Source organism: Accipiter gentilis, chromosome 19, assembly GCF_929443795.1.
Source record: "Accipiter gentilis chromosome 19, bAccGen1.1, whole genome shotgun sequence".
In the NCBI taxonomy this organism is placed as follows: Eukaryota; Metazoa; Chordata; class Aves; order Accipitriformes; family Accipitridae; genus Astur; species Astur gentilis.
The window spans coordinates 8,947,924-8,975,254 of NC_064898.1; the positions used below are offsets into that span (position 1 = coordinate 8,947,924).

Genomic DNA, 27,331 nt, shown 5'->3' on the forward strand with positions numbered 1-27,331 from the left:
CCCTGGCCCCGCGGCCGGCCCGATGCCCGCCGCATGAACCGGGCGGCGGAAGCGGGGAGCCCGGTGCCGTCCCGCTGCGGCCGCCTGCCGTCGCGGGTGTCGGCACTAACGGCTGCCGGGAGCCCCGGTCCCGTCGGCGAGGGGCGAGCGCCGGCTGAGCGCTGGAGCTGCCGGTCTGCACGCAGGCCCGGGGGCCCCTTCCTCGAAAAGCGTGACCGAACCCCCGCGTAAGGTGTCGGTGCCTGGCGCAGTAGCCCTTCTCCGGAGAAGGGCGGTGGTGACCGGGGGCACCCAAAGGCGCCTTCGGACGCCGTTGACCTTTCCGCCGAAGGTGCGGTGCCCGGGTGGGCCTGGGTTGCCCAGGTGAGAAGACGGAGCGTGCTGAATGCCCCGGTACAGAGGTGTTAGTCTTTGCCCTCGGCCGGATGAGGTTTTGGGGAAAGGCCCAAGAAAGATGTACACGGACACCTTGGGATGCGGTCCTGCTGGGGAATGGGGGTTTTCACTAGGAAAAAGGATCTTTTCAAATTTTGTAGTATTTTGCATGTTAATATAATTGCCTATAGGCAAGCACAGCTCTGTGCAGGAGAAAAAAAAAACACCACCACCACAATCTCTTAAGAAAAAGCAAATAAACCACACCCTATTTGCTTATTCAGCTGCCCTTTGTTAGAGCCGGAGTGTTAATGTATTGTATCTCAGGAACAGTTCCTTAAAGAGCACACGGTCACTCAAATGAAACTCGGGCTGTAGCCTGCATGTATGCTCTCCATACATACCCATATGGGATGTATTGTTGCAACAGTGAAAACACCCAACTATTTGAATAATTCGGTGAAGGAAAAAAAATAAATTTCTTCATATTTTTGCCAGCACTTAACTTTCTAAGGTAACTCTAGTACTATACAAAGACTTAACAGCAGATTTAGATGCTAGTTCATCATTGTCTACATTAAACAGTTCTTCTAGTTATTAAGAAACCCGTATCCTAAGCTTTTCTTAAATAGAAAGTGTAGTACAAATCCTTCCTTTGTGTTTTTACTAAAAAGAGCCAGTATCTTAAACATGTGAAAACAAGGACTCAGAGCACCTTAGAAACAGAAGGACCTCAGGATATCCCTTTTATCAACCTCCTCTACAAGATCAAGCATATCTACTCCGTGCTTGGCAGATGTTTGCTTAAATTCTCATGAAAACATCTATGAAAGAGATTCCACAGTTTTCCTTAGTAACCTCTTACAACACTTCTCTATTACTGCTAGGGAGCATTCTCCGTTTGCTAGGGCAGTGTAACGCAGTACCTGTGGTGGCTGTGGAATCTTTCTCCTGCTTCTGAATATTTCCAATGTTTGGACAAACAAGCGTAGAGTATGTTCTGTACACAGTTCATCCCGCCTCAGTGCAAGCAATTGTACAAAGTGTCTTAACTACATTTCCTCAGATCACAAAGTACCAAAGTGCAGCTCCTTGATTTAGAAGAGGTAGTGTGTTCATTCAAACACCTGTGAAAAGCCCATTAAATTAAACTAAATCGCTTTTAGTCTGGTTTTGTTATTAGGCTTCAGTGTTTGGTGTGGTCTCAAATAAAACTAATCAGTTTTTCATCAGAATAAAATCAGAATACAGAGTAACAGCAGGAAAAAAAAAAGAGACAACTCATTCCTCCTAAGAAAACTGACCTCTGTATTCACAAATTGATGTATGACCGATAAGAAAAGCAGTGCAGGAGAAAAATAACTATTCTGCTGTTTGCATTACAAGGCACACTGTAGGAATTACAAAACTATCCAATTGAAAACAGTGATATGAAGATATTTATTAGTTCTTTGTTTGTCACATTCTTGTGTCTGTCAAAACATCTCCTGCCATATTTAACTGAATTGCTACATTTTGCTTTCTTTACCGTGCCATTGAAGAAGTATATAAGGTTTTAGAAGAAATCAAAACAAAGATATTCTAAAAGTCCTTTATAATGTGCAATGAACCAAAGAGATTAATGTAAAAAATGAAATGTTAAGGTATTTTTAACAGTTACAGGTAAGTAAAATACTAGATATATGTAAAAACAAGACTTACTAACTTAAATACCCTTTATTTCCCTACCTTTAAGTCTGTGACTGTAAGAATTATTGTTCAGTAATAAGATCAAATGTCCTCACTTTAAACATTTTATGTAAAACTGCAAGGAAAGCTAACTCTACTATTAACTGAAAGAATTATGTGATTAATTATTTTAAGTAGAAAGAGAATTCATGTTAGATAAACTTGATACCCGGTATCTTCCTGGTAGCAGAACTGCAGTCTTTCCCAAGTTCAAGTTGATAGCAAATAGATGGAAATCACCTCTCAGCTCTTCTTACCCACGCTACTGCTCTCTTGATTAACTCAAAAACCCAGTGAACACCACTGTATGTAGAAATGAAGTTTTATTATAATAAAATCTTGTGAATCCACCAAAGGAGCAAGAAAAAAAATAATTTCTTGTAACAATAGTTATTTGAGAATTTTTTTTGGACCTGGTATTCCTGCTTGTAGGATTAACTTCTGAGGTGAGAGTATACTTTCACCTTCTGCCCTCTGCTTTGCAAAAGGTTGAGGATAAAATGAAGACCTTGCCATTTTTTAAGCACAAGAAAGTGCAGAAGCTAATAATAATGCTTGGGGTTTTTTTTTCCCCCCACAGCTGCTTTAGTGCAGCTTTTTTCTATTCAGAGAAAGGGCCTGTGTCCAAAATGTGTCAGTCTGGAATTACTATCACTGCAGATCTTTTAATAAGAATGGCTCTGTGAACAGCCCGAACTTGTAGATCTATATTTTCATCTGGCTAGTGAGGCTTTGTGCCAAGATTCTACCATTGTCAAATGGTACTGGATCATAAATTGGTACGTTGAACTTTAAAATACTAACAATTTCAGGAAAGGCAATAATCAGAAGTGTGCTGTGGAAAAAAATTAAGAGGACACTGGGAAAAATAAGACTCTACACCTTAAGAATAAAGGGGAGTAAATGATAAATTTGTAGCAATTAGTGGTAGAGAGAAAGTAGGAAATGCTGTGCCAGTGTATTAACAGAAGAAAAAGGGAATGCTACATAAATTTGGAAGAACAAAGAAATGAAAAGGAAATCTTTTTCCACAGTGGACAATATTGACCATAGAGTGGGTCAGTTCTTGATCTTGGTAATACCCAGAAACAACCTGAATGTTAATAAAGAAAAGAGTGCACTTGTACTCTGAAATAATCTATGGTACGATGATCCAGCCTGTATAAAATATCATCTGATGCAGAAAACATCATCATCTGAGCTGCCCTATCTTTTTAGAATCTTTCATAATCATTACTTGCATTTATTTGTACTATTCCAATCACCACAGTGAAGTACTATGCATTTCATAAAGGCAAGCTTGACGACTCCTTTGTACACTCACATATGTTAGAATTGCTTTCATCCAGCAGTCAATGCAATTTTATTTGTATTCCTGACTAGGGTAGCCAAAACTATACAACCAATTTTTCCCTCCATCAGGGAGCTTCAAAAGAGGGAGGAAGATTTCCAGGGCTCTCCTGACTGTTTCTTTATCCTGTTTCTACATGCCCTGTAAAGTATGAAGTGTGTAAATCTTCCCATTTTGGCACAAGGAGTCTGTTGGTGGCTGGGGTAATCCAGATTCACTGGAGGCCTATTCCTTCATACTTCTTTTAAAGACCTTTGTCTTTCCCCCATGCCAAAAAACTTGACAGCTGATAATTGTTAACTTCACCCCCAAAGAAAGGGAATTTCCAGATGTAGGGAACCTATATTCAAAAGATAATAGAGCCTGGGACTTAGAGAAGTGAGGGGGGCAGGGTTCAGAATAAGCCAGCACCAGCATTCCCCACAGCTAAAGGAAAGGGTGGAAGTTGTGCTGTGAAGAATCATCTGCTCTAATAATTTCAAAAGTCTTGTCCAGAATATTTTATGGTGTATGCCTGTGAAGAACACCAAGCCATAAATATAACCCTAAAAAAGGGTGCAGTCCAACAGCCACAAGTTACATGAAGGAAAAGTCCAACATTTTTTTTCCTAATTTCTAAAATAAGTGATATTAAACGCTGGAAAAGGTTGCCCTTAAAAAAGCTGAGGTTGGCAAATATCCATCTTTAAAGATATTTAAAACTCAGCTGGGCAAGATTCTGAACAGCTTATCCAACATGTGAGTTGGCCCTGCTTTAAGGAAGAGATGACCTCCAGAGGTCATATCCAACCTGAATTATTCAATGATTCTAATAAGTATAAAATATCTCTTACTACTTTCTATACTTTTCAATTTTTGTATCATATTTTGCAAAGTATTCCTTCCTCCATCCATCCTCTTAAAGAAACCAGTTGCCAACAACATGATTAATATCTTCCATTCCCTTTTCTACAGCCATATCTCATAGTATAGTTATTGACTCTCCATAATGAATTTAATCTTCTGTATTTTGAGAAAGTTTATATTGCTACATTAAATTATAAAATTTTATTTAAAAGCACACCTTGATTAGATGAATCATCCAGTTTCATCAGTGTTTTGAAAACTATCCCTTTCAGTTCCTTTGTGTAGCATATGGACTGTAGCACAAGAAGAGTAGCAATCAACTGCAGTAGCTTTTCTTTTACATTTGGGCCTAAGGAAGAAGAAAAGGGAAGCAGTATTACTATTTAAATAATTGCTTGACAATAGAAAAGGTACTTTCTGCAAAGTACTCCATATCACTTTAAATCATCAATTGTCCTAATGCCATTTAATTGTTTCACCATACAATCACTACTATTGAGAGTATTCACATTAGTGATTTGACAAACATGCTCCTGGCTTTCAAACTTAAATTTGGCAATGCTTTGTTGAGATTTCTGCAGTTTGTGTTTGCTTGGATTCTAATGTACTTTGATTTTAATACATGTAATAATGGGAAACTTGTAGGATTTCTGTCTTTTGATGAAGCATTGCACCCTCTAATAATTTAGAAAGAAGGAATTGCCTTTTTTTCCCCCCAGGTTTTCTGGTCTGCTGCCAGCAAACAGCACTGATTGACAGAATCAAACAGCAAAGTGTGTATAGGTGCAGTGCATACTGAATGCTGCAGACAGTGTATGTATGTAAGAGTTACATAAATATTATTCATATTATTTGAAATGTGAAAAGCAGAAGTGATCTCTGCCTCTCTCCTACAAGAGACTTTTCTTCCCTTTTTTTCTTTAGTAGATATTAATATGGCAGATACATAATTGAGATAAAAGAACCTGTATTGCTACTCCAACTATCTCACATCCTCCACATATTTTGCCAGATGTGCTTAGCAATCAGGACACTATATTGTGAGAGAAGTTGAGAAGAAAATATATTATTAAAATCAGGCACTTTTGAAAACTCTAAGTTAAGAGATCCATTTAAATTCTGAGCATATCTTATTGAGAGTTCCACTGGACATATAGAGTAGTAACACTTACAGAGAGGAAACATAATATAATGTACTGCTTTTTAATGACAGAAAAGTATTTACCAAGTGACTGAATGCCTTTTCTAATAAGGAAATTATTAATCAAATGATCAACATCAAGTGTCAAGATTTTTCGTAACTGTGGACTAGAGATTCCAAGAGCCATCCTATGGAATAAACAAAGATATGGATAAGCCAAAGATTCAGGACACTGAAAATGTATTTGGCAAGAACAAAATAGACATAGGATTACTTTAAATATTTTTTAAAAAGCTTAGACAAACACAAAACCTGAAATCTACATAATCAATTTAGGTGATTCAAATATTAAACTTCAAAAACCTTTGATACACCATCAAATGTCTGTAATTGACCTGGAATGCTGTAGTTAGCCTACCTTGTAAAAAACCCTTAAACAGTAAGAACAAAGTAATTTTGAAATCACTCCCATATTAAGTATGCACAATGACAACACTAGCCTTTTCAAATTTATTTCAAATTCCTTCTGAAAATTATTTTTAAAGGTGCTAAAAATAAGTATTCCTCTTACTCAAAAGAAACAATAAAGGATCCGTCTCCTCTGCTGAGAATGCAAAGTCTCTATAAAATTATTAAGTTCACTATATATGTTGTTAAATGCAGTATTAACAAAACAAATCCTATTTTATCTGACCTTCCCTGCCAAAAATTAGACAAGTCTCATGATTAAAATTATCTGCCAAATGGTTTGCTACCCTCAGGTCAGATGGAAGACAGGCTTTCGACAGGATGTTCAAGTACTTAATCTTCAATATTAAATACTTCCGAAACTCTTCCTGTCCTTGCAGCTTTATGTCTTAGAAAACTGTAACTGTAGACACAAATTTATAACCATTTGTTTAAGGTAATTTAGAAGATAATATATGATTTAAAATGGATGTTTAGATAGTAATTATCCAAATTATGTAAAAAGTGAAAATCTGTAGAATATTAAATTTAATTAGTGTAAAAAACTGTGAGAAACTTTCCTTTTTAAAATTCAACAATTGGCAACTCTGCTGAAAAAGAAGAAAACTTGAACCACAGTTCAGGAGTTAATTCCCACAAGAGTCAATCACAAGTCTACTAGTCTAATGCCCACTGTATTCATGTGGGATATGGTAATGGTTCAATGTTTAGAAATAAAAGTGTCCCGTCAAAAATATAGGAAAAATAATTATCTCTTCTTAATGCTGAGGTTTGCTATACTTCACTACTTTCACATACAAACTTCATACATAAAGTTAATTACACACAGAACGAAGCAATGCTTTAAAAAAATAGCAAGAAAGAATCATGAGGATGCAAATACTAGGTGGACTTTGCTGCACAAAGGGACATGAAGCTGTGGCACCTGAAAGACTTACTTAATCTAGTGTATAGGGTGTACTCCCAGCAAAAGGTAGTTCAACATACCACCATGCTGAATGGCCAATCTCTGCCAATAAATGACAGAAGTCTCCACTGAGTGCATCCCACGGTGGCTTCTTTACTTGGATCATGTAATATAATACCCTTGAAAACCTCCTTCTGTTTATTACTTACAGATATTGACTGTGTGATCCACAATCTGATTGTTGATCACAACCTCACCCCTTAAGTTGGTAAACTCACCAAGCTGGCTATGGGTAACAGGGACTTCTTCCACCACAAGGGACATACCAAAACCAACAAAGCTAACCACTACCTGCTCTGACTCCTACCTGCAGGATTCTGGGACAGTACTGTTTCATCCAGTTTCCCTAGCAGTTGGTCTGACTGTCCAGGGGAAGTTCCTGCTGCAACATCTCCGAGTCCAATCCTCTAAAACCCAACTACTTTTTATTTTCTTGCATAATGTGCATTATTTGCATATATTTCTCCCACACAGCTTCCCTGATATGTTTTCATACTTGTCTCAGGAAGTCCCCAAGCTGCAAACTGATGGAGGCTGTGAAAAGGTTCTGGAGGTGTATTACTACATGTTGGCCCTGATTTTATGCTGTTCCTTACATATCCATTGCTGAGTTGCCCGTGAAAGCAATAAAACATAGCATGACTGATGTCATCATACACTTGTAAAATCTGTTTATAGAGATTTTATAAATGTATTTTACTTTATCTCAGGACAGGATTAAAGTAAAAATATTTTTTCCTTCTACCTACATTTTATTTTTAAGTAATGCATGAAGAGACTATAGGTACTGTACCCGATTTTGGAGCGCAAAAATTTCTTTCCAGTTTACAGAAGTCAACTCAATTCTCTGTTGAATCCTTTCTTTCTCTGTTGTTACAAATCACCTTGATTGTTCCTGGAGAGTGTAATGTTCACTAAGACTCTTACCACCATTACCCATACAGCCACTACATCATGATACAAAGTAATTGCATTTAAAAGTTTAAAAACCACTCCTCTTTTTAAAAAGAAACCTTCTTCTGTTGAAAAAGGTTCAGGTTCATTCTCTTCCACTTAAGAAAGCATTTGCACAAACATCAGCTACAGCTGGAGTTCCTCTTTAGCAAAATTACACAGAATGAAATAATTCCAGAGTTAGTGAGACATTTTTTCTCTTTTTAATCAAAAATGTATGTCTTCTTGTATTATGCACATTATCATTATACTGTCATTTGTACATTCAAAATGAAAAAAAAAAAGTATTATTTAAAATAAAAATGTCTTGCCCTGTTCTACCTCACCCTGGGCAAATCCAGAGTAAAATTTGACTCTGGAGATGTTATCACCACTTGTTGGCTCTGATTTTATACTGTTTCTTAAGCATCATGGATTGCCCATGAAAGGAACAAAAAATACCATGAGTTTGATGTCATCATGCTCTTCATAAAATCAGTTTATAAAGCAAAGAAAACAAAATAATTTACAAAATGTTTATCTCAGGGCAGGGATACTTCTATTCATATCTTATTTTTAGGTAATACATGAATAGAGAATGGGTACTGCACATGATTTTGGAGCTCAGGAATTTCATTCCTATTTAGAGAACTGAATGGAAGACTTTGCTGACTGTTTGCTTTTTGTTTTAAATCTGCTGACTGATCATTTTGCTGGGTGTCCTTTTATTGTTAAGAGGTAAGAAACAGCAAGTAACCATCCCTATTCCCCTTTTCTTCTGTTTATCCTGGGAAAGAAATTACTGTGTAAGGATTCAACAGAAGCAAAAAAAATCAGGACGAGTCCTCTCCTTGTACAGCAGGTCTTCCATATATCTGGCCATCTTTGTTTTCTGTCTCTCTAGCTCCTCTCTTTAAGATGGAGTGACCAGAAATGCCTACAGTATTCAAGATGCCATAGCAATACAGATTTATACAGCTGCCTAAGTGTTTACCTTTTTGACTGCTGCTGAACACTGGGCTACCATTTACACTGGCTCCAGCATCTCTTTTCTGGTGAAGCCCAACATTGTACAGGTATAGTTAGTGTTGTTTTCTGCTTTGTGTTACTCTGCATTGATCATCATTTGCATCTTACCATCACTTTTTCAAGACATCCATTACGTTAGTATCTTATGCATTATGCTCGCATCAAGGAGCTTTAGTTACAGATGAGAAGCCTACTTCTGGCACTGACAAGATATGGTACTAATCAAAACCTATTGTTCTAAGTGCAGTGGTGCATTTTCCCCCTCTCTGGGCCAATCTGCGAATTCGGAGAGTCTCACTAGGCCTTAGCATAAGTGCAATGAGTTAGGCAGTTAAGCGTCCCTTGACCATACCAGCAACTCTTTCATGGCTAAGACAGGGAGCTGCACTGACCATACCAAGGGCTCCTGATGCCTGGTGGAGGCTGGGGACAGGAGTAGGGATAATTAGTCATTTCCTGACAACCTTGGGACATATCTCAGTCCTCTCCTGACAGCCTTGGAGCATCCTGTATCTAAATCTTAAGACACTCTCTGACAGCCTTGGAACCTTCCTTATCTGAATCATAACTCATGTGAAAATGTACCAGTGCTACTGGAATCCCAGTAATTTGCTGATGAATAAAGCCAATCATCTCGTGAACCTATAAACAGCAGCACGAAGTGAGACCCTTTGAGTCCTCCTGAACTGCAGCGGGCTGCGACCAGCATCTCTCTCTGAGTGGGACGCCTCTCAGAGCTCAGTTTGCAAAGATCGGAGGTCTGTCACTGAAAGCCAACGAGACTTGGGCTGATACTCTTCAATCCTTGAGGCTTGACCCTTCACCCATTGAGAAAGATGCCAAAGCATTTGATGTGAATATTTTCACTGAACTCGATTAACAGATATACTGCTTTGATTCGTGTATATCTCTTAGTGTCTTTGTGCATGTGTGTGTACTACCTTGAATATTCTATAGCAAGTATATTACAAATATTGCTTTTCAAATCCATACATAAGTCACTGTCATGAACGTTATTCAACTGTGAATCTCAGGCTGCTATTATACTCATAATCCCTTTAAACTGTTCACCAAGTCTGGGACTAGGAGTTGATCCAGCTGCGCCTAGACTCCAACAGGAGTTTAGAAAGCAAGGGGGTCTTCTCTGAACCTCGTGACGCAATGGGAGGGTTTCCCTTACCCTTTCCCACATTTTCTTTTATGCTGTTATGTTTTTGGTCTCCATATACATAAGTTTAGTTTGATTCGGATTTCATTTTCCTGTGTGCATTTTATCCATGTACTAAGTAATAGAGTGAACCTTGCCAACGAATTCTGTGAAGATGCACTTTTATAAATTCCTATTAAATAATTTTTGCTAATACCCTTGAAGGTGACTCTTTAAGCAGTCCAAACCACTCCATTCGTAACACTAAGTAGTCTACATCTGATCTTTTGGTGCCAAAAGCATTTTCCTTTTCACTGGAAGTCCTTTGGGCTAAGTGCTGCCTTACTGCAGATTTCCAGAAGGAAGTCCATCATTTCCTCTCCTTCTGCTGTGAGCAGGCAATGAGAGGTATGAAATTCCAAAAGATAAATTTAGGGGGAAACACTGAAAAATGTCCTAACACTGATAGCTACTCAGCTTCAAAATACCAACTTAAGCAATCGCTTAAAACCAAACTGGAATTAATATTCACATGTGGCTGTGCTTGTTACTAGGGAAAATAGACTTCAAATAGACTAAATTACGGAAAAATCTTAGAAGCTGGCCTAAAAGAAAAGAATAAAAGAGGAAAAGTTGCATAACATAGTTTTGCAATGATAAGCATCCCATACAAAGAAATATTCTCTAGAATACAACAAAACTGATTTACTTACTGTAATAACTCCTTCAGTGATGCCAAATCATTTGTGATGTTCATTGAAAAAGAAGAAAATTCTGTGAAATCTATGAATAAAGATTGATATTAAGAGCATTAAAATATTAAGCATGTAGCAACAACATGGAAACTCAAGTTTAAGTTTTATGACTGGAATATTGGAGTAGAAGTATACCATACTGCTACATGTTCCTGGTTGCAGTTCAGTGTATTATGCTAGTTTGATAATAATGATGTGCATAAAATTAAGCCATGACAAGAAGGTAAAAGGTAGCTCTCAGGTAAAAAGGAAACAGAGAAACTCACTTGTGCAAAATTTGACCACATTCACTCTTTGTCTGAAACAAAATAGTTCCAAAACACGTAAAGCAATCTGCTTTGCTTGGTGTAGAGCTGAACCTGCCATAGAATTCAAGCAATCTAATAAAATAATAATTTTACTGGACAGCTGCTCTTCAAATGCTCTTTCAAGCTCTGGTTGGAATACAAGCATACAAGCTTATAGAGGGAGAAACAAAATCATCAGCGCAGTGGACAAATACTATTTCATTGGAAGTGTACCCAAGCACCTTCATTTTTCTTATTATGGAATGAGAGCGGAAGCCATATTTTGAAGTTTTAACAAATATATGTCATTTACTCTTAATGCCTGAAAAGTGCAACTACCCTGTCCTTCACCTGTATGCCAGGTCTCACACAAAAAACTGAAAAAAGAATTTTGTGGTTTCATGTTGTTATCTAATTCACTCTTCTGCAAACAGCACTGGATTCTCGTCTACAAGTTACAAAAAAATTAAAAAAAAAAATATCACAGATATCATCTTTTACAATCATCACTGCCACCATCAGTTTGTGAGAATTACTAGAATTAAAAAAATATGTAAATCTGAGGTGTATACCATCCTTGCTATGAACAAAAATGCTGTAAAAAACAAAGGCTTTCAAAAGTGGAACAGTGAAATCCTTGAAGAAGTGAAAGTGTTTCCAATAGGCAAGGAAAGGTTTGCAGTTTGGAAACACAAATAGGAATCTCTTTTTTTCTCCTTTCCTTGGGGGAATATCAGTATTATTGCAGTAATCAGAAAGAAATCCCTAAACTAATACATTTAAACTACGCAACTCTGATTAAAAGGAAGAAAAAAAAAAAAAAAAAAGACCTCATTGTCAGAAAGAAGACAATCTTATCTGTCATTTCACTTATTTTAATCAATTTCAATATTGAATTGACAGATTGGTAACACCAAGACTTTACATTTCACCTCTGCAGCATTTTATCTTATTTAAGAAAAAAAAAAAAAAAAGGAGCTGAAAATAACTAAAAGTGCCAGGGACTTCATAAAAAATGTGGGAGAATGAAACAGCTTCTAGTAACTTGGAATCACATACTTTAAGACACACTCTTAAGTTTTAAATGTATTTCTCTGGCAAGGATTTATTGTGGGTGAAAGTAAAAGGGGTTGAACTGATCTTTCCTTTCCTAGCTAACCTTTTATTAATGTTCTCCAGCGGTGATAATGAGCTCTTCATGAGATATCCATAGCTGGATTCTGCTTCTGGCTGATTCAGAGTGCTAGAAGTGCTAGCTATGTCTTTTTTCACTTATTAGTGAAAAAGAAAAGATTCGAATGTCTTTGAGAATAATTACTGCAGCAGTAATAACTACGATAGAATGCAAAATCTTCTAGGAAGGCCAGATGCCTTAAAAACCACTGACAGAGTCTATAAATATTTGTGTGTAAGTTGTAAATACAGCCCTACAAATTAAATGGTTTAAAATTTTACTTATTTTTAATTAGTATATATATTAAGTATATATATACTATAAGTGTGTGTATATATATATAAGTATAGATATATATTAAGTGCAGTGATATTGAAAAAAAAATTAAGATCATGGTCTCATTAAGTTTTGTGACTTGGGAATTTATTTATAATCCTTAATAACAGAAACGTTTCTGAAACAAAAGGAAGTATTTAGTGAAGAAAATGAGTGTAATAATTTATTCCCCTATGATATTACCTATCTAAGGATAGTAACAGATTAGAGTGAAAGGTGAAATTAAACTAGTTTCTTGATAATGCAACTTACCATCAAGTATTCCATATAAATAGAAAAATGTTAAATGTAAATGTTTTAACTTAATCATTTAAGACATTGATAAAATAAAGCAAATAAAAATATTAATGAAACCAACTTACTTTTTCTGTGGTTTTACTTGTTTAACACAAATCTTTTTTATTGTATCTGTCCTGAAGAAGAGTTTTACCAGATTTGAAAGATTTGCATTTGGTAATTCATAGCCTAAACAAAGAGTTTATGAAAGATTAAAAAGATATTGTTTGAAATATACATTTGGGAAGTATGATTGAAATTAATCCTATATCAACGGCCCATGTTTATTTTATGCAATTCAGAACACAAAATTAACACTCAGTTTCTGTTATGAATGCTTGTGTTGCACTGCTGAGCTATAGGCTGTCTGTCTAAGGGATCACAACTTCATGATAGTTCTTTAAGGTCTTACAAGGTCTTTGTTTAGAACCTTGCATTTGAATTATTTAAAGGCCATCTGATGATTTATGCAAAAGCGCTTCCTTTGCTTCTCTTGAAACACACTGTGACAGGAGGAGTTGCAACTGCCATTGGTAATTATGCCTATAGGAAATCTGTTAAACAGATGCTACACGAATGCCACATGGTAATCACTAATTTGATAACATCCGCAAATAAACTACAAATTATTTTTTATTATGTTATCTTCATACAAGTATTTTAAAAAGGGTTCTGATAAGTATTTAGAAAACTCTGGAAGCAAGTCAATTTACAAACAGAAAACATTTCTTACTCTCATACTGTAAATGACAGTGCGACTCTGGCTTATTGTTATCTTGCTTCGCTTACACCTCATCTGCAGGCTGAAATGTTGTTTTTTGATCTTCAGCAAGGCAAAACTTAGCAACATACCTAATTTTAACCCAACAGGTTTTATACACAACATATTCATCACCCTGGTAGAAACAAAGAAAGGTATTTTACAATAAAAACAAAGCTGTAGATAATATCTAAAAAAATGTAAATTGATTAAGAGGTGAACCTAAATGAGACATGATTTTTGAAAAATAATAGAATCTGAAAGCTTTTATTTTCACTCCCCTAATTTCTCTGTATCATTACCACTTGTATCTCTTCTCACTTTGTATTCTCCACACTCCTCAATCATTCCTCAAAATAACTAGGAACAAAAGAAGTAAAAAAACCCTGGTGGATATCTGGACAGCAACTGTATCTGCTAGTGTGCCACTACAGCTATCGCCCCTGCCTTACTGTACCAACCTATAAAGACATGGATTTTTATCAGCTGGATTCATTTACAAAACAATGAACCTTCCACGGTATAACCTTCAGTTATAATCAAATATAACACTTACATCTTTCTTTTAAGTATTATTTTCTTGCAAGAATTCTTTACAAATAGCAGTTTAGAGGCTCAGAAGTTTTATATGTGCTTTACAGGCTGCGAGACAGACAGAAGTGATTTTACACATTACTGTCTATAGTGATTTAGTGTCTGAATTGAAATGTGGGTTACGTTCATTCTGTTATCTATCAGTGGCATAATAAATCAAAAACTTGTTGCCTTTTCAAGTGCCCGATACTGCAGGATCAGTACCTCAAAGCCTGAAGAGATGCCTGCTGTTTTATGGACTCCACACACACTGTCATAAGCTGATGGTGCATTATTTAATGAATAATCTTGTTCATACCAATCTGAGCAGGATCCAAGGTGCCACATCACAAACTGCCAGTAGCCGGGTTTCATCCATTTCACTGGGTGAGGAATACTTAATACTGCTGCTATATGTAAAGAAAGATCATACACATTTTATTAGAATTTACATTAATGTAAATGTCATAGGAGTTTAAGGATACACAAGCACTTCTGAACAGATGGACAGGAAAAACAGGCCACACAATGAATGAAGTACCTTGCTCACTTTCACCCCCAGCCCCATCCACCTGCCCTTGCTGCTGGGTGCGAGGGCTGCATGTGTGTCCACACTCAGCACACCTCATCGGCAATCCCCCCAGCAGGCTGAGAATTTCCCAGCTAGCTTCTGCAAAGATGAGACAATGGACTGACTTGCAGCAGAGTCACTGAACTCCCGATTGACTGAACTCCTAGCGAGCTTAAAAATGAAGAAACTAAGTAACACAGGAGCTGAGGGGGAGCTACAGGAGAGATACTTGGAGATTCCCCTAGGTAGGGCAGCTGTGCTTAGACCAACTGAAAGATGTTATTTGTTTAGACATGCTGACTAACTTCTCGCACTAATAATCCAGGCAGTCCAGGGAACTCCCCCAAGCAGTTTGTGCTGTAGATGTAGGAACAGACCAAGCTGTACATACATTGGTAATTTTAAATAGTCTCTAGAAACCGTTCCTGTATATGCAGGAAAGCAAAGGGTACACAGACCAGTCTCTGCATATAGTTAAAATAGCTTAGATATATTTTGTATATAGTTTAAGATAATCAATAGAAACAGATTATGTATATGCTGGAGAAGTTGCTAGCGTCAGCTGGATGATAACAACAGTTCCATGATTCTCCACTGATCCAGCTGAAGATGCCATCACAACAATGATTGCAATGGAACCTCCTGTCACCATCTGGACAGCAACTGGTCTTCCTGTTCAAAACACTGAATTTACTCCCATGGGTGTTAATCTATTCATAAGATTCCAATAAATTATTTTTTTAAGCTAACAGCCTGTGACTACCTGTGCAAAGTATTCTGTCAATTTACCTAGTGAGCATGTTCAAAACTGGTGTAGCACAGTGCAGATCAGGGCTTACAAGCAATCTGGAAAAGTGACCTGACATAGGTCCTGTTTTCTAGGTAACAGCTTTTTGGAAACTTTATAGTCTGTTTCAGTTTTGTGATGTATAACTTGATAGAATTCCATCATCATCTCTTGTAGTGCCACCTTGCCAGCTCCCTCATCCAGTTAATTCTTTACTTGGAGTAAAATACCTTCTGCTTTGCTCACATTTAAAAGTGATCATTAAACTGAAAGCTATTGCAAAATTTCAGAAAGAGCACGAAGTGATAAATACTGAAAATGAATCATTTAATTCCACACTGAAATAAAACTTTAACTCTTGTTAGTGCAATATCCACAAAATATTTTCTTGCAGCTAGGATGTGAAAGCAGTATTTAGAAGTTGGATATTATTCTGCCCTTATACTGGGCTACTTGCAAAGTACCTCAAGCAGAGCTAAGAGACAGTAAAATAACCTCCCTGAAATAAAACGGAATATGAATCAAATTGGAAGACAGCGTTCCTTAACATCTTGTTGATTCATATTGTCAGCATTAATGCATTGATGAAATAACAGGAAGTAGAGGATAATCAATTTCTTACTCAATGTCTAAGTTCACTAGTTCATCCTAAAATACATAAAGCAGAGTAGAATTCCTATTTATAAAGTGCAACCTACAAATGAAATGAAAGTAATGATTCATTTTAGATGGTTTGTCCAGACAGACAGGATATTCCTTCTCAACTGGAAATTTTTCACAGAATACTCTATATTATTTTGTCTTCTCAAGGCAGGAGGAAAAAGGCAAAATGCTTTTTAATTTACATGAACCACAGGCAACAGCTAGTAAAATGTTGACATTAGAGGCTGCATAGCAATGTCTTATTGCAGTTCAATATCGATCCAAGACTGGTCTCTGTCTCACAAATGCCTTTGGAAAAAAAATGGAGGGTTAGTCTAACTGAACAGCAACCCACTTCTTAATTACTGTGTTTCAAAAATCCAGAGGTTTTTTTTTTCCCTTTCTATACAAATGCTATTTCTCTTGCAAACTAATTATAAGTGGAAAGAGTTAGTAAAAACTGTTTTATCATATTCTTACAGATCGATGCATTGAGATACAGAATCTTTTAGGTCTATGGTTCAGCTCTTGCAAAAGCTAACAAGGATTGAAAATTATTTATCAAATTTCACCTACTTGAAATATGTTAGGAATCTCAATACCCAAACAACTGCACCTCATTAAAAGCATTTACCACAAACAGCATTTCCTTATGTCTTTACTGATTTATGCAATGCACTCACTACTGTCTCTGAGTACACGTACACAATATTACTAAAGTACTACTTACTCATCAGAACCTACATAAATGTGCGTTATTTCCACATCAAAAAGGAAATATTCTTCTACCATACATCAGTTGAATAGCATCAAAAGTGAATTTCACATAATAAGATTGGGGCAAAGTAATTCCAGAATTGGGGACCTTCTACTGGCAAAGTTCTTCCAATTTAAAACCAACATAAACTTCAGGTAATTTTGCCTTCAGTGACAACAGAGATGAACAGAACTCTCGTCTTAAACAGTCATTTTGTTGGCTGTTTGTTAAGTTATATGAATTTAAATTACATGAATAATCATTACTCTCTTAAATGTCTAGGGAGCAAAGCAAAAGAATTGAAGTATGTGGGAAAGTGGTGTTAAATGAGCCATAGACTTAACAAAGGGGTGGACAGGCAGTTACTCTTAATAACAGCTGGAATACCCTAAGGCTTTTAAGAGTAGCTGTATGTTCATTACAGGTGTCATCAGTGGAGACAGGGACTATAATTAAAACTATTTTTCCATTACAAGAGAATGGCTGACTGACAAGAGAGTGGCTGGCTATGGTTAAAACATACTGGCAGGAGACAGTAACCTGCTATTATGCGCTGCCTTCTATGACTATCTTTATATGTAACGACTTATCTCATGAAAGGGATCCTCCTGCAAGAATTGTGTAAATTGCTATAAAATGGAAAAGACAGCCATCCATCCTAGGGTGCAGAGCATGTTTTTAGTGTCACGATTTAAAAGCAAAATTTGAGATAGAAATTTCTGAAGCATGGATTTGTTGAAGTGCAGGAGTATCAAAAGTGTAATTACCAATCCCAATCTGAAACCCAACATGTGTTGGCTGGGAAAAAATTACTTCTAACAGCATTTATGTATTCATCCTCAGAGAGTAACAAAAATTAACTTACATCATTTAGGCTTACGTTGTTTACTGATTCAAGTAGTAAACTATCCAGGTGCCCAACAGCTCCTGCCCAGATCAATTCCACAAAATCACTAACTTCCTGACATACAGCACTTGAATGGATGGCTTCCTCTAGAAGTAACTGTAGTAATATAAACACAATTCAGTGAAAAGACAAAGATGCAAGTCACGGCAGTGAAGTTCTTACATGGATAATTAAACTTTCCTATTCCCATAAACAATACAGCGCACAATGCTCATTCATGTTTAGCATAATTTCTTCAGCCCTGTCGAACCGAAGGGAAGGTTTGCTTTTATAAATTCTTTCAAGTGGAAAGCACGGCAGGCTGGATGGCCATGATCTCTCTTGAAAACTGAGACACAAAGTCTTGGAGAAGACAGAAGTTGATTTGCTTGATATTTTTATCAGTACATTGTACTATGAGGTACATGGACATGATAGTCTGCAGACCCCAGCCATTTCCTTTTTTGCACAGCTGGTAAAAGAACAGATGGCTCAAAATGGCCAGTGTTTTATCACATCTCTAACAGGTGACAGTAGATCTTTAGTTCAGAAAGCTCTGGTGGGAAAGACATTACTCCTGCAAAAATAAAAAAAATGGGAGCAGCAAAGCTACAGAAGAATAGAGAGACCATGAAAATCAGTGCAATTCGTAGATCAAAAAGAGTTGTGAAAACAGATATTCTCATGTTCTTCTGAAGCATTTACTTAAACATTCTCTCACTGTTCTACAACTCCAGAAGCTGCCATTAGACTTGATGTGACTAAACAATTCCCACACAAGTTTGGACATTCTACATTATTTGTTTATATGGCATCAACCACACAGCTTCTGAGATCACTAGAGGACATATGTGGGCCTTTCAACATTGCTGGATATAATCTATGTGCCAGTTGTGCCCTATTATAATAAAAGCTAACCATGGTGGAAGAGAGAAGTAGATAAAGTAAGAACATAAGTAGGAAAAAAAAAATTGTCACACTACAACCATTTTAAATAGCAGTAAAACATTGTCTGAAGAGTACTTTAGGGAGCAGAATCCAACTGTTACTGCCATTGAGGGGAGTCCCATTACTGATTCCAATATGATCTACATCAAGCCTGTGACACCTGTATAGCGTGCAGAATAATGACAATCGAGGTCATACATCACACAATTCTGTTCGCTATATTAGCACATCACTTTTTAGATATCACATTAGCTGATAATGCATCTACTGAGAAAAAACCGCAAAACTATAATGAATGTGACTACATTTGCTTTTAATGTGTTTAAGTACTGGGAACATTCACTCAATATTCTGAAAAAAATAATTTCAAAACATTCATATATAAACAGTTTCCCTTAACCTATGGCTGTATTATTATAATCTAGACAATGTTTACCACATTCAGAAAATTAGAAAATAAAATAAATCATTAAGGATAGCAAAGTGTAAACACGCATGTTGTACAAGCCTTTTCCAATTTTGTAGAAGCTACAGATTCTGCTTCTGGTGGAAAACTCTCTGAGCAGGAAATCCTGGCTCTTCAAGTCTACAATAAAAGACTTGTACTTTTCTCTTATTTCTTCAGCAGTATTAGTTACAAACTGTTTATTATTCTGTAAATTGAAAGAGTAAAGTTAGTCAAAGAAACTATGTAGAGACTTAAAGAATCAATTTTACTAGACACTGCTCTAATAGCTGACAATCCACACAATTTCTGGGTTGTGATTTAACAGGCTTCCAGCAAGCCAGTGCTTTCATGAGGGTTCACGGGACATGAAGAACAAGCACAGGGCTCCATATACAAACCCCACAGTGACAAGATAGGTTCATCTGAATGTGTGCTGGAATAACTTGTCCTATCAATTGAACTACTCAAAATTCATCCCTGATACAGCTCCTTTGGCTTGAATCTAATGTTGTTACACTGACACAGACTGCAACTTGCTATACCAGAGTGCATATATAACTTGTATACTGAGAAAAACTTTTAAGCTGTCCTCCAGACAAGCTTTTCTCTCTCAATAGTATGTCCAGAATATCACTTACTATAGCATTTCAGCATTTCAACATGTCATTACACACTTTAGATATTGCCAGGAAAACATATGTGAGTATGAGGCAGGTGCATCCACGCCCATGCTGTGTTGCTGCCAAGTCCCAAAACAGTTCTTTTGAGCAAGCTGTAAGCAAACACACAGAGTAGAGGAGCCAGTTATAAATCAAACTTTTTATGATAAAGATTAACAGAATGACCTCCTATCATCTATATCTGAGGATTAGCCTTCAAGTAAGAATGAAAAGCATCTGAAGCTCTCTGGAACAGGTATATTCAACATGCATAAAGAAACAAACAGGTAATGAGTAGTTCATACCTTTGTTACATTTGATGCACTGAAGCGTGCACAGTCAAAACGGAAACTTGTAATGCTCTTGGGAACACTGTAATTCAGTAACTACAAAATCTTTGCTTTCCTTGGAGTTAACCTAAATGGAGAGATAAACAGACTCCCTACCCCCAATTTATTGCTTACGTATGTTTCATTCACATGATACTGCACCAAGTACTTCCCCTTGTGCTACTTATGTTTTCAGCCCATTTAGAACCACACACTATGGCTGGCTAAGAAGCAGAATTATTCATTATTTGTATCATAGTAACAAGCAGAAGCTCCTCTCAGGGCTCCCCTGTACTGATTGCTGTACATTTCCATAATCTTTGTGTTTTGCAAGATTTTTAATAAAAAAGTTGCAAATTTAAATTAGATTTAACACATAACAGCCATGGTAATGTACATCTTGTCAGAAGCAAACATTATTCTACTGCAATACTTTGGTGAGAATGCTACAGCGATATAGAAAAGTTTTATTTGGGTGGAATTAGGCTGCACTGAAAGCCAGAAAGCATTAAAGTACTTTTCAATACTCCTCTTTGCATTGGAGTACATGATAACATAGAAGACTTACTGCTGATGTGTATAAAACTAGACATTTTATTCATCTACTGATCCTCCTACATTCTCTCACAATAACAGAAAGGCTTATTTTTTCAAGGACACCGTATTTTGCAACTTCAAAATCTTGGGGGGAAAAAAGGAGTATCTTGATAATTTTCACTGTAAAATCTGGAATGGAATCAGAGTAATCAAAAATCACATATGCCCAGTAATGCTGTACTGTAATAGGCTGCAACATTATACTAAAGTAAAAACTAATATAAGAAGATACATCTATTTTTCAGCAGCAAAATAACAACAAAAAAGTTTTGAGACATGAAATCCCACCCGGACAAGCTGCTGCACTAACAGGCCAGAACGTCTAGTGTGAATCTGAAGACTAGATTTCAATCTTCATTCTTCAGAACAACTATGGAAGCAGCACAGGAAATGTATTTTCATTGCCTGGTTACATGTTAATTTTTTAATAGCTTGGTCAGCTACCTGTGCTGTCTGAAGCTAATTCCTCCCTCCTCCTACTACATTACGCTACATACGTGTAGTCATATCCTTCAGCACCAGGACTTTTAGACCCAGTGTAACTTCCAGTACATTCCCACAAAGTAACTAAATACTTACCCTATGACTGAACACCAGTCACTAAAAGTGAAAGTTGCATTTTGTTAACAGATTTAAGATTGTTGGAGCTGGTTTTGTTCCTTTAACTCAATAATCAGAAACAGTTATAGTAATACTGTGCCCTTATCAACCAAGAATGGTCTCAGTTACCTTGATTTTCAGCTTCCCCAAGAATTTTCATGGGTGAAAAAAAAAATGCTCAGCACTTCTAAAAACAATGAATCAGACTGGATTACAAAAAACTGTGTGAACCAAGAAAAAAAACACACATTGTGATAATAAACAGAGCTCCAGTCAGAAAATCATAAAGCATGAGCCATACTAATGCTTGCTGAGTTGGTAGAAGCTTTGCACATATTAGGGAGCTGGACTGGAGATGTACAACTGAGATGGAAAAATGTAAAAATAAATTTCCACAGACAGATCTGAAGGTATAAGGAAAAAAAAAACCCAGTTATAAATTCATATACACAGAATACAGAAAATGAGGAAAGAATAATTTTATCTTGCACTACATTATTAAGATAACGAGAGCCATCTCCAGAAGTCACTGAAACAGACTGGGAAGTATGTGTCCGTGTGGGTGTTGTCCCCCTCCCAACTTACAGAAATATCAACATAGATGTATCAGAATATATCTTTAATTTAATTTTATTTTATGTAAGAGTGCCCACTTGGACTCAATTCTTCTCTCGCTGTCCTCAATAACAGTAAGGTTGGAATTGTTTGCATTTTTCTTTGTGGCATTTTTATTTTCAGCAGATGAGAGGTCTTCCACATCGGCAATCAAAACATTTATTTACTTGCTATAATATCTGGTTTCTCTAATTTAACTTATGGATAGTTAATAAAAACAATACTATCACTTAATATCCATAAATATTTTACATGTTGAAACAAGTTAACAGCTTCTAAGGTCACATTCTATTCAGCCATAAAACTGGCAGGATACGGAGTCAAGCATTGAAGGGCAACTGACCCAGCTGCCTCACTGGCTATGCCAGAGCTTTCCCCCCCCATGCACTTCGCCACCCTGACTTCTGTGACAGGAAAAAGAATTAGGGCACGTAGCCGAGAGCTGCACTGTGCCACTTGACCACAGAGCCCGAGAGCTATTCCTCCATGACTCACGTTGGTTTTGAGGGTTTTTGGTTGGTTTGCCCCCCCCCCCCCCCTTTTTTTTTTTTTTTTTTTTTTTTTTTTTTTTAAGTTGCATAGACATAGTATATGAATGCAGTTTTACTTTTAGCTTAAAACTATTTAGGATCGCTACTGAATGGGTCTACCCAGCTTCAGCCATGCATGCTCATGGCCTCTGCTGTGCAAACCCAGATTTGTTTAATAGACTCAGTGATGCAGCAAATGTACAAATGCATTGGTCCCGATTCTTATTCTTATATATAGTTTTGAAAATTGTACTGATTCATGACATGAGAATGTTCATAAAATAAAATGTATTACATCAAAAGTAATTACTTTAAAAAATATTTAAAGGAAAGACTAGCACTCAGCAAAATCCAAGAGATGTAAAAGTAAAAAGAAATAAAAAGCGTAGTTACTAGGAAGAAAAAAAGATAATTAAAACACTAATAACTTTCAGAATGGTAATTTTTTTGCTGACTGTACACATTAAATAGTTATCCTTCTCATCTCTTTTGCACATTATTTGGCTTGTCTCACAGCATTAAAATGAACATTTGCTTATTTTCCTTCTACACAGAGTTATAATCATTTGCATCTGAACCATGTTAAGTATTGGAATGCTTGAAGTTCTTCTATTTTAATGAAGTTGCATAATATTTCTAGCCCATGTTAACCTGTTCTCTAGCTATCTTATTTTCTCATATTTTTACTTCAAAACAGAACACTTCCTCATACAAAGGCATTGAAAACCCACTGCATTCTGTTGAAATTAACTAAAATTTCTAAGTTACTGTCATTTTTTTCAGTGGAGTCAAATAAAGAGTCATCAGAGTAGTTTTTTTTGTTATTTTTAGTATTTTATCAACATTTCCAACTTGAAGTCTTATTTGAAGTTTCATTAAAATAAAACAAACAAACAAATCAATGGAAAGACTCCACAGAATAGAACTAATATTTCTTTAAAAAAAAAAAAATCTGTTTTTTTTTTATCAACTTTATTGCCAGTTTCCATGGTTGCTGATTTCTTAAAAGCTGATTCTAAGTATTCATCTTCTAAAACTTTCTTCCCCAAAGTACCTGATAGAAGAATAAACGATGTCAAATATAACTACCCTGGCTGGCTGGCTGAAAGGGACAGGTGCACAGACATTTGTCTTAAACATTTCTTGGTACCAAGGAAACCACAAGACTGTAAAACACAAGCACCAGCCTACAGAGCAGAGCCCGGCGGTCAGCTTGCACCACAACAATGATGACCACAGCCTGGCACAATCTCTCACAATCCCTGCGGCGCAGGTGCAAAAAAAGTTCGGCTGGTAGTCACAGCACTTAATGGGGGCACCCGACAGCCGACGACCCCCTAAGCATGCGCAGCGGACTGGAGACACCACACGATCGTCACGTGGGTCTCTGTTGCCTTGACTACTTAAGTTGGAACTGTGTGGAGATTTTGGGGACTTGGACTGTATAAAAGGGCACCATCAGGAGCTAGGGTGGGAGATCCCCCACCACCAAGACACCAACAATCAAGAGGACCAACAGGATGTCGCTGGATCCTAGGGTGGTGGTGATATCTTCCGTCTCTGTCTCTCTTCTCCTCTTTTTCTTGCTCTTCCTTCTCTTTGCAGCATCTTATCTTGCTCTTCTTTTCCTTCGTCACATCTACCTCACTTCACGTGCATAGTTTGATGTTGTAGTCATCTGAATAGTCCATCCATAGAGTAAAAGTTTGATGTTGAATCATTTTGTAAAGTCGGGTAGACTTCTCCCCTTTCACTTCGGTTTTGTGACTCACCTGGCAGACAGCAATATCTAGAGTTCTTGCACGATCGTATAGGCTTTGTTAATGTTTGTGCTCAACAAACAATTTGACTGGTCGTTTGGCGTTGTTTCGCCTTAATTTACTCCGAGGGGATTTCAAGCTTTACATGACCTTCCATACCACCCAGGGTAGCTTGCTGATGGGGTCGTGACACTGGCCTTTGGTCAGAAGCATCACCTTGTGATTTATTAACCTTATATGCATCAATCTGTAAAAGTTCCCCCTTTCCAACTGACTTCCAAATGAAATCTTCACATAAAACAGGGAGCTGATACTTCTGAATATTTTGTAGATCATGACAGCTGAGGACATCAGCAGTATTCACAAGAACACGTGTAGTCTGAAAGGCAGGTTACAATTACAGTTGCTATGCAAACGTAACTACAGTATTAATCCAAATACTGTTTATTTGCAATTAATACTGGTACAATTCTAGAGTCCAAAGGAAACATTTAAAAATAGACAACATTTTTGGACAATATTTTAATTGAAACATCTAATTTAGAAACATGGTACCTCTGCACTTCATCCATAGACAGCAGAGAGCAGGACTCTCTCAAGTGACAGTTCAGCTCAACTAAAATATGGTTATGTTCAGAGTGCATCCACTTTTCTACAGCAACTACAAAGATGTGAAGGTGACCGGGTGCCAAACATTCTGTAGAGCTTTTAGCAGCACACAGGAGGTCCAATAATGGGCCATGTTCTGTTGTGGCCAACATGGTACAAACCCAAAGCTATTTGGGGTAAGACTATAAAAAAAACCAAAACCAAAACCAAAACCCTGGGCAGAATGCTGAATAATCATACTATACTTCAGTAGACTTACAAAGAATCACACATTGTTTTACTGGAATCATATATATGCTGAAAGTTAAAACTTTCTGCGTAGTTAGGACAACATAAAAACAATTAGAGAAGTCAAATCAAATAAAATATAGCCATAACTAAGAGGCAGAGGATTTTAAGGCTATTACATCAGAATGAAATTAAATCTACTTTACTCAGAAACAAGATGATGAATGCATGTACTTTTATTTATCACATATGACAGAAGTACTGCTTTAAAAAACAAGAGCTCTTCCCTGATACAGCAGCACTAAACCCAGCTCTGTTCTGAGGTTCCTATTTGGAGATAGAGACACTTTTTAATCATAATGTAACTTCTGAAGTTTGGGTAAGATTTACCCTGAACAGGTTGGCCACTTGTTAACTGTTCTCTGCATCCCAGAGCTCACAAAATTTAGGCATCTCTCTTCCCACTGTATTTATAAAGATGATTGAAAATACAGGTTTCAATTAATACGTATTTGTACTGCATTAACTCTAGTTCACTTGCTATTTTCAATAATTAATTTTTTTAGCAAAGTTTTTTTTTTTAAAGCTTATTGTTTTTAATGAGACAATTTCCTTAACTTTTTCCCCAAGTCATATCTGAAGATCAGCAGTTTGTGTGTCAACACACCTTGGAAGATCCTGAATTTACAGCACAAAGAAATGTCACATTTTTTGAGTACTCCTGCTAGACCTTGGTATGTTATTCTTCAATTCTTCACTTTCTCTCCTAAACAGATGTGCATAGTCAGAGTCACCAGGAAACTGTTGGGCCCTGAAGAAGATGATAATGTACCTACAATACTCCTTTCCTTCACACATTCCTTTCTTTATCCTTCAATGTCAACACCTTATGTTATGCACAATTTAAAGTGCAGACTCTTGAGAACAACATATACAATTTTTGCTGTTTGTAAAATGACAATCACCTATGGGAGCTATATATAACAGTAGGATTTAAAGTAATTCACCCAATATTGTATTAGGAATTGTCACACAAGAGTAAGAGGGGAAAATTAATGCATTTAATCATACTCCTCTAAAAATTAAAAAACTGCATACAGAGAAACAAATAAAATTAAATCATAATAGAAGGCATTACCTTCTCCCTAAGGTGGATTAGAATTAAGCACTCTCATGTGACAATATTTATGAGCTTGCCGTAATTGCTAGCTATGGGGAAGAGGAAATAAATGTCACTTTCAAGTGGCAGGAGTAACAATGTATTATGCCTTCCCTATTAAGTTAGATAATGTTAGATAATTCCCTGTCACTAGCATGTGAATATCGTTAAGGCATTAGCATGTTCCTTGGCACACTTCAAGCTTCTGCCAGCTCACATCTTCCCAGTTTCCAGGCATGGTTTGAGAGACAGAACATCACCATGACCATTCCCATTAGGCAGTTTGGATATGAACACTCAATCCTGAGGACCAACAGGGTTCACTAGTATAGGTGTGGGCCAAGCCATGCCAGCAGGCCACAGTCCCTGCAAGCATTCCTAGGCATGTAATGTACCAGTATAGTTGCAGCCCACTGATATCATTGCTGTGCATATCATGCAAACAGGCTCCTTGATTTATCCATGCTGCGTGCTCAACATATATTAAAAATTAAAAGCTGTATTTAAATAAAAAACCCTGCAATGTCACAGACTTGTAAATTTACAACCATCGCTTCCTTACTCTGTAATCAAATGCTTGCATTAGCAATAACATAACCAAAACCTAATTCAGTGATCCATTTTCATATTCAGAGTTTCCCCTCTCTGATGATGAGAGAAGAAAAACAGCATGGCAGGTTCATCCAGGAAAAAAAAAATCCCCAGTTCTTCTGTGGAGGTAGAATATTGCTCTTAATTTTTTATGTGACATTTCTGTACTACAGAGCCAGATGCATTAAAAATGTAAACTGAGTATTTATATTTAAATACTGAACAGAGACATAATCTCTACAGTTCCTATTTCTCTACATGAGACAAGATTAACACTCTACAACACTTGCACCACTCGATATTTTCCCACTGAGATCTCAGAAATAAATCCGGAACTTACCTTGTGATTAAGCACAAAATTAACTACTCCACCATTTTCTTTTATGGACACTTTCAGCCTGCTCTTCCTCTGAATGGTAAGTATTTCACTTTAATAAAGAACACACGGTTTGCAAAGATTGCCATTGCC

General features: G+C 36.8%; 1 protein-coding gene across 1 annotated transcript; it reads right to left on the bottom strand.

Moving 5' to 3' along the window:
* Positions 1–105: 105 nt before the first annotated feature.
* On the bottom strand, positions 106–27,331 carry PARP4 (poly(ADP-ribose) polymerase family member 4). The gene is given in 24 exon segments (XM_049822719.1): positions 106–578; positions 2,273–2,418; positions 4,532–4,649; positions 5,526–5,610; positions 5,612–5,629; positions 7,670–7,757; positions 10,699–10,768; positions 11,007–11,198; positions 11,600–11,607; positions 12,900–13,002; positions 13,547–13,709; positions 14,372–14,485; positions 14,487–14,556; positions 15,557–15,745; positions 17,755–17,906; positions 19,246–19,291; positions 19,293–19,390; positions 20,150–20,186; positions 20,188–20,261; positions 20,808–20,973; positions 22,024–22,120; positions 24,426–24,654; positions 27,203–27,282; positions 27,285–27,331. Coding segments are annotated over 24 exon segments (2,859 nt in total). The 5' UTR covers positions 27,328–27,331.